Source organism: Caretta caretta, chromosome 8 (genome assembly GCF_965140235.1).
Source record: "Caretta caretta isolate rCarCar2 chromosome 8, rCarCar1.hap1, whole genome shotgun sequence".
Classification (NCBI taxonomy): Eukaryota; Metazoa; Chordata; order Testudines; family Cheloniidae; genus Caretta; species Caretta caretta.
Genome location: NC_134213.1, coordinates 9,068,453 through 9,080,682, shown reverse-complemented (window position 1 = coordinate 9,080,682; position 12,230 = coordinate 9,068,453). Strand labels below are relative to the sequence as shown.

General features: G+C 43.4%; 1 protein-coding gene across 5 annotated transcripts in view; it reads right to left on the bottom strand.

Annotated features, from left to right (window-relative positions):
* Window positions 1–12,230, bottom strand: part of RASGEF1C (RasGEF domain family member 1C) — a 118,053-nt gene that overhangs the window by 2,661 nt on the left and 103,162 nt on the right. For 4 of the 5 annotated variants that reach the window (XM_048861798.2, XM_048861794.2, XM_075131265.1 and 1 more), the window contains 3 exons: window positions 6,015–6,110; window positions 2,483–2,606; window positions 411–483 (listed from right to left, as the gene is read on the bottom strand). In XM_048861798.2, coding sequence (XP_048717755.1) covers window positions 411–483; window positions 2,483–2,606; window positions 6,015–6,110 — 293 coding nt within the window. The remainder of the gene's footprint in view (window positions 1–410; window positions 484–2,482; window positions 2,607–6,014; window positions 6,111–12,230) is intronic. The other variant, XM_075131266.1, reaches the window with a different exon arrangement.

Here is a 12,230-nt window from a genome sequence, read left to right as displayed (position 1 = left end):
TTTTTGGTTTTGGCTCATTCAGAATTATCGGTGAGGCTTTATTTTCATTTACATTAAAGCCTGTTTACATTGGTCCAGCAGTATGAAGGAGCCTTAAGGTGGATATAAATGACACTGTGGCAGTGTTTTACATCCACTCCCAGGCACCTTTACACAGCCAGAGAAGTCTAAATAAGACCTGGGCCCTTTTTATTTACAATGTATAATTTATATTAGGACTATTATTTTATCAGTCCAGTTACAGCTTTGCAGACTAGGGCCTTAAGCTGAGAACACCTTCAGCACAATCAACAAGACACATATTTGATGCCAATCCAATTAAGAAATTTTCAAACTTCAGTCAAGTTTAATTCTTGACTATCAATGTAGTGCATGTATTGTAATTATGGTTTTATAAAATGAACTCCTACCTCAAGGATTTCCATCTCTCTTTTTCAATCTGGTTCTCCGGGCTTTCACTTTCATAGGAAGCCAGATACAAACCTAATAAAAAATTGTTATTCAAATATCATCAGGAACCCCAAATCCCTTTGCTTCCTCAAACTACAGTCATTCACTGTGAGTTTTGCTGGTACACGTTATCTTCCTCATCTATTGTCACTACTGTATCACACAATAAGCAGAATGTTTTTAAAAATCAAGGGCGGTTAAGTGCCTAACTCTCACTGAAAGCCCTGGGTGCCAAAATCCCATTTGCGCCTTTGAAAAAGCGGCCCCAATGCTTTATCAAAAAGTAAAAAATCAAAGGACTGACAGCTGAAGAGACAAGACCCCAGTCTCCTACATTAAATTAAATTCACATAATTTAACACTGAATTTAATTCCTCCCCCACCCCCCATTTTCATCTGCAACCTCTTCAGATTCCTTAAGAGACGGCATGTTAAACCAATAGCACACTAGGTAAGAATGAACGTACAGCAGCCAGAGCGAGAAAACGCAACACAGAAATGACACCCTCATGACATATATAATCGTATAAACTGGTCTACATTTACAGACCTTTTTTGAAGATCCCTAAACTACAGGATGCGTTATATAGTGCAAAAATAAGGGTACGCATTAAAGATTCCATCTGTGTGAGCTGGTAGTGCGTTACCATCTAGCTTGCTTTATGGACTTTTATAAGTAGGTCATAGTTTGTATTCATGGACACTTTTGCATTCCACTGTTTAGTTATGCTTTATTCTGTAATGCCACAGTCACCTTTGTCTTTTATTCTGTGATATAATTCAATGAATGTTTTAATATTCAAAAGTTAGCCCACTATTACTCTGTACTGTGGCATGGAGAGCTTATTTGTTTTACTTGACCAGTCAGCGCTCTCTCTCTTTTATTCATGGTGGGTCTTTCTGCTCCCCACTTTACCTTTGGCAGTCAGGGAGGCCAGCTGTAGCCTGGCTTCTACTGAGGGCATCTCATGAAGCCGGCATGAATATGACCCTTTATGTGGGGGAGAGGGTCTGCAAGCAATTAGGGAGTTGAGGTCACCATGCAGCCTGAAAACAGCCCTTCTGAGATATCTACAACCACCGACACATAGTACCCTAAGCAGCACCTGAAGCCCCCATTCCCCCTCCTTGCCATACATATTGCTTTAATCACTTTAATTATTCCTTTTTGGCAGTCATTCCTCATGGGATTGGAGCTTAATTTTCCTAGCTGTATTTTGACTTCTGATGTGGCCTATGAAGTAACAACTGACTGGTGTGATTAACTTGGATGGTTGTAGAAAACTGCCCATAGAATCAAAAGGAAAAATAAACCCAAATGCAGCCTAGCTTATGGGAATGTAGCTGCTGTCACTTGATATGTCTGACATGATGTAACAGGATGAGAATGAAATAATTCCATATGAAATGAAGCAGTGTGACAACCTAGATTCCAAAATGGAAAGGGTAAGAGAGGAGACGGGGAAGAGAGATGGGACAGGGACTAATTTCGGAAAATGAATTTGGTCATATTTTAAAGTACTTACTATGGAAGATTTGTCTTAAAATACTTAAAAACAAAATAAAGTGTATCCTCATTCGAGCAAGGGACGTGAGTTGGACTCCCACAGCCTGGGGCTCTGGAGATCTTCTGATTGGAGAGCTGAAATTGTTGATTGGTAGGGAAAGGTAGCCCTGACCTCAGTCCCAGAAGTGCTTTTGGCTAGAGGATGATTGACATTCATGATAGTTCCTGATGTGACTGCTCAGCCTCATTCCTTGGCTGAGAAGCAGTACCATCCTGGTGACTTACTACAGGCGGAGACGTGGTGGAAAAATGGTATAACAATGACTTAATGGGCCAGAATGTCATTTTCACAGTAGCACGCTGGATAGAGTGGTGAGGAGCAAGTTAAGAGGCTAGAAAGAAGCAGCTTGTAGTGGTCAAAGTGAGAGATCACCAGAGCACAGATAAGGGTTTTATCAGTGGTGATGGAGAGACAGTCACATTTATATTATTTTGAATGGTTAAAAATATATATGGATTTCTTACCATCTTCAGTAAAGATGGGAGCTGTATGCAAGTAGTGGATGATGTTATGGTCTTGTTCAAATGGGCATTCCACTTGCTTCCATGTTATAAACTCGCCTACTTGTTTAGCCAGTTCCAGGAATTTCTGCAAATATTATAAAGTCCATTTAGCACAAGAACATCATATTGCCGAAAGGATCACAACTGGGCAGAGGCTGCAGATTTCCTAATGCAAACTGCACGGATATGCATTTGCAAAGGAACCCCATGAAATTCAGAAGGGAGCATTTTCTGAATAAGACTTCTCCTTGGTTTCCATACTGTGCTGAAAGGGGAAGAAGCAGGGCTGGGGTACCCTATATTCCATCTTCACATGAAATCCTGCTCTACTCTCAAGTAGAAATAAGCAATTTACGGTTTCCATACATAGGGTTTGCTCCAGAATGGATGGCATAAAACTCAGTGCCATTCTGGGATGAGTCCCAAGTTTATTACATCTCAGAAATTTAGAATACTGCTTTGTACAAAATGCTTTACAGGAATATATCATATAAGGCTTCATGCAATATATGATAGAAACGACAAATGCATTAGATCAAAAATGGCGTGTGTAAATCGATGTAAATTAGACCTCCCAGACTATCACAGGCACCCTTTCCAATCCTTACACTTGTTCTACCGAGGCACAAGGATGCCCACGGTGTTCTGAGTTAAGCTGCATCTACATTGCAAGCTAGGAGCATAATTCCCCTGCTTGCATTCACCTCCTTGCAGATGCTCGATGAGAGCTAGCGTAGCTGCGAAGGCATGGGCAGTGGCAGGAGTGGCATGGCCTAGCTGTGCCAAGTACAAACAGTTCTGAAAACGGTGGGTATGTACTCAGCACAGCTTAGCCACGCTTCCACGGCTATGCTACTAGCTCTCACAAGCTACTGTATGTGTTTGCGAGCAGGGGATCACATCACTAGCTTGTAGCGAAGGTAGAGCCCGACTGTAAGAGGTCATCTAATTACAACACCTTAAGCACCACTCACAAGCAACAGGCTTGGCTCACTGTGTGGTGAAAGCTTTCTGCCACAATGCCTCTAAGGGAGGCAGAAACTTAGAGTAGCAAGCAAAAGAGAAAAGATGTTTTCAGATGAGATTCAGAAAGCACCTGAGAGCTGATGGAGCAAATGTTCTTCTTATTTATACAAGGGCAATTGTACAGAAGCTGCTTCATCTCTGCATTTTCACAGAAGTTCAAGAATACAGCAGGGGTGATGCGTAACTCGATATTAAAAAGTGGAATGCATGTACATTGCATTCAGCATCCTGTCACATTAGTGCAACACCACTCTCTAGTGTATGGACTCAGAATTACTCAATTATTTATATGCAGTCTAGTTGTAGCTGTGTTGGTCCCATGACATAGAGAGACAAGGTGGGTGAGGTAATATCTTTTACTGGACCAACTTCTGTTGGTGGGAAATACAAGCTGTCAAGCCAAACAGAGCGCTTCTCCAAGTCTGGGAAAGGAACTCAGTGTTATAGTAAAAATGGACTGTCCAGAGACACTGGATTTATGACAGGTTTCAGAGTAGAATTTATGGCTCACTACAACTAACCCCCTCTTCTTGTTTTATGACTGTAGAGGAGTTATGGGCTATTCTAGCTTAAATGGTCCCTTACAATATGTGCTAACTACTTATGCTGAACAATCTGGTACACCTTGTATTTAGCTGTGATGCTGGGAGTTCCTTATTACCTCACCCTGTCTCTCAAGTTAACTATTTGTGACTATTACCATCTAGTGTCTGGCCTACGGAGAGGACACATGTCTCTCTACTGTGTATAATGGTGGTTAATGCAAATTCTCCTTTTGTGTAATCAGTAAAGGCTTCCAAGCAGAAGATCATGAGTTTTAATTCCCAGGCCAAATGTGTGTGATTTACCTGATGAACATGGTGACTGTACAGATGAGGCCTTATATAGTTGTATTCTTATATTTACATAATGTTTGCAATTGGTTGACAGGGTATGCCACCTCCCAAGCACCCCCTTGCGGCCCGAGGTTGCGTTGTAGGCCCCTGCCTCAGCTTCCCCCTCTTCAGAGGGCTCCTTAAATACACTCCACACAGGCTTTTTGTGGCAAAGCCACCCCTCCTTGGGTCTGGGTTTATTAACATAAAATAATCTCAGAATAAAACTTCAAATCCCAAGTTAAAGTCCAACAAAAGTCCACACACACAAGTTTACTCCTGGGGAGATTTTCTGCACTGGTGTGGGGGCGCAGAATTCATATGACCCGCATTTTTCTGTGCCCCCATGCAGAAAAATGAAAAAAAAAAAAAAAAAAAATCTGCCGGGGGACATGCGTCTCTTCCCCGATAGCCTGGGCAGCACGTCAGTTCCAGCATGCCTGGAGCAGCCTCAGAGACGGGGGTGGGGCGGGGCATGCGTGCCTGCGTGGTCATTGTCGGGGTGGGGGAGGGCTGAGTATACGTGTGTGCCAACAAGCGAGAGAGAGAGAGACTCTCCCTCCCCTGACTACCGCAGCTCATTGGCATGTAAGGGTAGGCCTTTTTATTATGCAAGAGGCAGGCTAGAGGTACACATAAAATTTCTCTTCCGACTCCCAGGCCTTCCTACCAGGGGTAGGGTTGCCGATTTTGGTTGGATGTATTCTTGGAGGTTTTATCACGTGATATAATCTTTAATTAAGGATTCATCTTTAATTCCTGAAGACTCCAGGACAATCCTAGAGGCTTGGCAACCTGAATCAGGAGCTTCTCCTGCTTTGGCAGGCGACTCCCAGGCCCTACCTGGCTGGAGTCTTCTCCTTCTTACACCCTTGGAGTCTGTTCTCCCTGGCTCTCAGCCTTCTTCAGCCCTCCAGCTCTGGCTTCCAAGTCCAAACCCTGCCCCCTGCGGGAGATTCCTGCTCATAGCAGGTCTTGTGCACTCTTGGCCCCAGCTTCCTCTGGTTTTCTCTTCTTAAACACCCATTGATCCCTGCCCAGGTGTGCCTACTTCATAACTAATGGCGTCTCGCCCCTGGCCTCTATCTCTTAAATGGGCAAGCCACCCTGTTAAAAAGCCTGCTTTGGCAAACCTCCCTATTTTCTTAACCTACAAAATGAGAAAACACTACTGTCCTTGTACACAAAAGTATCAGGCACTGTACACTGACTTGCTTATCTATGGATACATGGTAAATATATTTCTCCTTTGTCTTTGAAAAATTCCCCTTTCCTTCCAGACTGTTTGTATAATCATTGATGCTGCTGAAACTGTATTTATGCCAGCTAACCCACAGGACTCAAGTTAGGATCTGCCACTCATTCGGCATTAGAAACTCCTTGCTTTTTTGGATCTCTGAATGGAATGTTTTTCTCTCTATATATGAATTCTTTTTAAGGAAATCCTGGGATTGGTTTGCCCTTCAAGGAGGATCACACAAGGTCATTCCTTTTGTAGGATCTAGTCTTTGTCAGACTGCACTGAAACGTGTGCAAATGGTCTCAGATAGTGCTATCAGGATGGAATAGATAAAGACATTTGCAGATCTTACTTCAAAGTTGACGTGCCCATTCGGAAGGCGATTAGCACATCCTTCATTCAAAAAGTAAATGTCTTTGATCAATAGGCTGAAGAAAGGGATCACAATCTGTGAAGGGAATGACAACGATTATCTTTGTGGCTCCGTATTTTCACTACAGGAAAGAAAAGTTCAGTCAGAAGGGAAAAAAAAAGATTAACTTCCCAATGTACTGTTCTATTATAAAGCAATACAATGACAGACAAGCACCAGGGAAGGAGGGTACAAAGGTATTTTCAACGATCTGGGGGATGGCTGCACCATTGAAATGAACATTCTATGGGCACTGTGGGCAAAAAATGAAGCAATAATTACAACTGCGCTCCAATTCCTTCTTCATATTTCAGTGGCATCACTTTCCTGAGCAAAGATAAGACTCTTTTGTCTACAGAGTTGTTTTATAAGCCATTGGATTCACCAACAACAATTTAAAGATAGCCAGGATCCAAAGAATACAATGAGGATGGAGAACCCTTGCTACAGACACAGTTAGGTGAATGCTAACAATCACACCAAAATAAACAAGCATGGAATAATGAAATCTTGTGACTCAGGGTGTGTCTCTGCATGGATTTACTCTCCTGAATAATTCCATGTGCGGACACTCTTATTTCAGAGTAAGAGTGCCACGTTCTTGTGTAGATAAACCAAAAAGGGGCCAAAACTCTATTCTGAATAGCAGAAGTTCTAATGACTCAGATGAAACAGAGTGATTGACACTGAACCTTTGGCAAAATGCTTTGCCACTAATGGCAAAAGGCCAGGTCTTCAGACGGCCTAGATCAGTATTACTCCATTGACTTACAATGGAGTAATGTGGATTTACACTGGCTGAGGATGTGATCCACAACCAGCAAAATTATGGCTTCCACTTTACTTCTCCTGATTGGAGAAAAGTAGTGTTTTGACCAGGGGTTCTCAACCAGGGGTACGTGTACCCCTGGGACTACCCAGAGGTCCTCCAGAGGGTACATCAACTCATCTAGATATTTGCCTAGTTTTACAACAGGCTACATAAAAAGCACTAGCGAAGTCAGTACAAACTAAATTTTCATACCAACAATGACTTGTTTATACTGCTCTATATACTATACACTGAAATGTAAGTACAATATTTATATTCTGTGGTAAAAATGAGAAAGCAAGCAATTTTTCAGTAATACTGTGCTGTGACACATTTGTATTTTTATGTCTGAATTTGTAATAAGTAGTTTTCAGGTGAGTTGAAACTTGGGTGTACACAAGAAAAATCAGACTCCTGAAAGGGGCACAGTAGTCTGGAAAGGTTCAGAGCCACTGGTTGAGTCCATAATCTGCCAGCATCACAAAACGTCATGGACCCTGGGTGCAACACTAATTCATCCCAAGATGCTGGTATGAAAAGCTATAGACTAAAAGGCAAAAGGACCAGTCTGGCACCAATTTTATCAAGGCCACATGAAAAAAGGAGGCAGTGAAGAGATCTGGAGAAAGAAAGGTGTTTATTTTATTTCTGGTTTGGTGGAAATGAAGATGAAAAGTCAGAGACACTCCTGCAAAGGCTCAGTAAGGGCTATCCTTTGGAATACTGAAATTAAACGCTTGGTACATCAAGAAATGTCAGTAGTAATCAGAAAGACCTAATCAAAGAGGCCTCTGAGCACTCAAAACAAGCACTGGGGATCATCTGGGGCAAACTGGAAGACACACTCAGATCCAAAGCCTTCCCTCTAACCAATATGATGCACTATCATCTAGCTTTATTTTGTATAGAAGGGGCCTAATTCCTCCTTTAGTGTAAATCTTCTGAACGCAATGGAGTTAGGTTAGAGAAGAATCTGGCATTACAAATTCTAAAGTTGGATCTAGGAATAGGGTCCTGGTATGAAGCTTTGAGCATCCTGGTATGGTTATAGACTGCAGTGGGCCTATCTCAAGGTGGTATAAGGAGCTCTCATGACACAAGGGCCAAACCCAAATGCTGAGAGCTATGGGGCAGACCAGCTAGTGACCAAGCATCTTTTCAGCAAGGACACCAGAACCAGAGATCAAGTTTGTGTCTTCACTCTTGTTGTGTGGGCAGATCATACTAGGGAAAGGCCACTCAGAGGGCTTGGTCCAGTGAGTCAGTACTAAACTAGCGAGCATGTCTTGGTAGCTGCCACATCTGCCATTTAAGTAGCTGAGTATGGGCTCGATCACTGTGAATGGACATAAGAACGCGCCATGTGGGTTTCAATATCCAAGTGGATCTACTGGCCACTTAGTAAATGAGCTGAACTATCTCTTAAGTGAAAGTACAATAGCTTTGAGGAAATGCAAGGCTATGGGAATTGATGACAATGAAGGAACCATTTAGTTAAGTAGTAAAGGTTATTCAGTCTCATGCTGAACAGCAGCTGAAGTGGTATCTGAAGTGGAACTAAGGTAGAATGTCACCAGTGATTTTCCAGTCTACAGCCTTCACAATGCACCAATAGGGAGTGCAAGCACTTGATAGATACTAAAAAGGAAATGTAAGCAAGGACTCCCAAAACCAGAATGCTGCTCTTGTTATAAAAACAGAAACCACTTTCTGGTCTAACTGAGGTATTGCATCGAGTGAGCTGCTGAAGGGATGCCTTCCTGTGAGTTTCTTTCTGTGAAGGTTATTGAGGATTTCTTGAATGTAAATGTAGTGCTCCCAAAGGAAGGTCAGACTGGTTTCCCTGGAGACTCCAGTACTATATCGATTCATAGAATGGATACAGTACGGGAAAGGGCGCACTGAAAACTCCAACACATTGGGCCTGATCCTACGAAGTGCCAACAAATGGCGAGTTGACGCTGCTTTTAGGATTGGTCCCATGCCTGGCCAACGAACCTGAAGACTTCCCTACAGGGAGCAGCCCTGATGGAAAGAGACTTATTCAGTCTAGGGCCAGGCTGCTGAGGCTACCACGTAATGACAGTTGTGGCAGTCTTTTTGTGATCTGGAAACGCGTCCACTAGAAATTGAAGTGAGTCACTTAGATCACCATCTGGAAGTGACTGAGATCACTAGTTCTCTTCACATAGGATTTTAATGGTTGCTCAAAGACCAAAAAACCCCAATAAATGTCCCCAATAAGAGTATATCACTCTGTGTGTTTTAGTTTCAGAATCTCTGTAGTGAAAGCAAATACACTAGAGAGTTATATTTGTAAGGCGGGCTATTATCCAGCCACTTAACTAGCACAGAACTTGGGCTACAGCCAGAAATTCACATTTCATTCCCTTTTGATTCCCCCCAAACCTTCCAATCCACCCACACGCCCACAGAGAGAGACACACAATCACTTCCTTCAGAAGGAACCAAGTTAAGGAAATCAGACAAGCACTTCCCCGTGGTATCAGATAGCAACAATGTACACAGCCTTACGCTGTACGGAGTCCAACATTTCAAAGCAATTTAGACAAACATCATTAATGCAAAATGGTGATTCCCTGTGGAATGACTTAACTGTGGGGATGACACAGGTCAGCTGACTGCATACATTAAGCAGAGTTAATTTCCCACAAACATGCTCCTTAGAACTCTGCCCAGAATACAAACCCTTTGTCATGTGATCTGTCACTCTGCCCTGTGGGGGGCTTATGTCTATTAACTCTGAAATTAGCCACTGTATCATGTCACAGCTTGAAGGGCTGCATTAGCATACTTTTATTTAAAGCCTACTCATTCCTAAGCAAATACAAAATACTCTAAATAAACCATTTACGCAGGGAGAAGATAGCTGGGTCAATGTAACAAGACTCTGGGCTAACTTCCAGGTTGAGCCTCCATGAGTACGCTGAGAGGATGGAAGCAACAGGGTGCAGGAAGCACCTTTCCCTCACTACACACATACAAGAGCCAGGCAGAATGCTGACACGAGAACTCCCTGAAAGCAAGGTAAGGGGCGATGTCACCACTCCAGATGGTGCTAGCACCAAAGGGCCCTAGTTAGCTGGGCTGGAGGCTGGGCAGCGTCCATGCCCGGGCAGTAGAGTGCCTCCCCCAATCGTGGCCAAGCTGCATCCCAGCTCACTCCAAGGAGGCCATTGGGTCCTCTAGCTTCACTTCTGTCTAGCTGCCAAGAAGCAGAAAGCTCAGCAAACTGAGACGGTCTTAGCTTCTGACACACATGGAGGAGACAAGAGAAGAAAAATACAGTGCTTAAAAAAAGAAAACGCATAGCACCAATGGTGTTTGGGGAGCTGCACGTTCAGTTCTTGGCCCCGCCACAAGCTTCCAGTGCGACCTTGGGCAAGTCACTTAGTCTTTGTGTGCCTCCATTCCCCACCTTAAAATGAGGATAATAGCATTGCCCTGCCTCCCTGGAGTGTTGTGAGGAGAAATACATTAAAGGCTGTGAGGTGCTCAGATACTCTGGTTCAGGGGGCCAGAGACATACCTAAAACAGACTGAACAGCCAAAGATATTCCATACACCTAGGTATCGTCAGAGGGAGACACCAGAGAGCCATCCTGTGCACTGATCGCAAAGCAGGAACAAGCAAAAATGCCAGAAAATTGGAAACCACTCCAAACAAGGCAGAATCCATGGTAGCCTACCCCAGCAGGCAGTTGGTCACTATCCTTTTCACAGTGGTTTTATTTATCTTTGGCACACACCACACAGAGAGAACAATGACCTGGAAAAATAGTAAGCACAGCCCAGATCCTGCCTCACCTTGAAAACTTGTGCCTCTGTGTTACAAGGGTGCAGGAGGCAGCCACACTCATACCGTAGCTGGGCAGTGTTCCTATCTACCATTCCCTAGCAAGCTAGCTGGACCACTGGCTAACATGAGATATGGTCTGAATGTGCCCTGGACCTTCTGCTCAGCTGCTATTGCTGCTTCCACACGGCAGGTTTGCAAGGATAGGATTTTGCCAAACATTTGCAAAGCTGAAACAGAAAAAAATTAGCAGCCAGGCCTGTCAATAGCAGCTGGACGTGCTGCCCCACGTCACGGTCTCTGTGGCCCATTTCTGCTTTTTGCTAGCTCTCTTTTGGAATGTACGGCACATCAAGTGTGCACTCGAATGTGAGCAGCCCATGTGCCTGCTTAGACATCCCGAGTATCTGCAAGGCAAATCAGGCATTCAATTAAGGTTCTAAGTTATTCATCTCAAATGCTCAGCTCTGAAAATCTACCCTCTGATTTAGTGTCAACCTTTCATTCAACACTTAACATTCAGCAAAGAATAAGGCTATAAAATAAATCCCAAACTCAACAGATCACGTAAGCTGAAGTCCAGATTGTAGGGATTTTATTATTTGTTCAACCATTCCCAGAATGAATGTTTTTTTAGACAACTAATCCAACGCAAAGGTGTCTAGGTAGGGCCACATCCTGGACAAGGCAATGAGACCACTTGTATAAAGAAGGCAAATAAGATGCAGTGGATAATGTAGGAATCGGTGACAATAAAAAGGAGAAAAGAGGATTATTGATGATTGGCTTGTATATGGACTCAGCTCATCCTGTCCAAACCCCAGGTGACGTGGTCAGAGCAGACGTCTCTCTTCTCTTTGAATCCCTCCACTGGCTTCTCCTCCAGTGCATCAATCTCTGTTGCTTTGCCTTTAAGACCCTTCACCAGTGAGCCCCACATTGTCTATCAGACCTACTAACATATCAAACTGTCAACTCCCCATCCTCTCTCTCCCAGTGATGCCACTCTCTTGTCCACTTGTCCCTCAGGCTCCTCTGTGCTTTCTCCCATGCCATCCACTATTCATCGGACAAACTGCCCATCAAAATTCATAAACCTTTCCTTTTTAAACCCTCCTCAAAACCTCCCTCTGCCCTTATGCCTGGACCTATTTATCTAGGAACACTTTGGCTATTGACATTGTTTATCTAGTGCCCTCCAGAACGTATCACTTTTTGCCCACCGCTCCCGAACAGAGGGTCTATACACAGCCTGTAGCAGTAAACATAGTTATTCTGCAAGTGATTGGGAAAAAAACATTACCAACATAGTCCAATTTGAAAACAAATAGGTTTCTGTGGTTGCAAGAGGTGAGCTTTGCTAAAAAGACTGACAGAAAACCCTATAACACTTTCCATGGGCTGCGATCACATTCTGTTGTCATTGGATAAAATTCAACAAAATACCTTGACCAGGTAGCTCGCGTATAACACGCAATGAAATTAGGAAGATCTGGGGTCTGAATTATGTGCTGTGCCGTATCTGGGA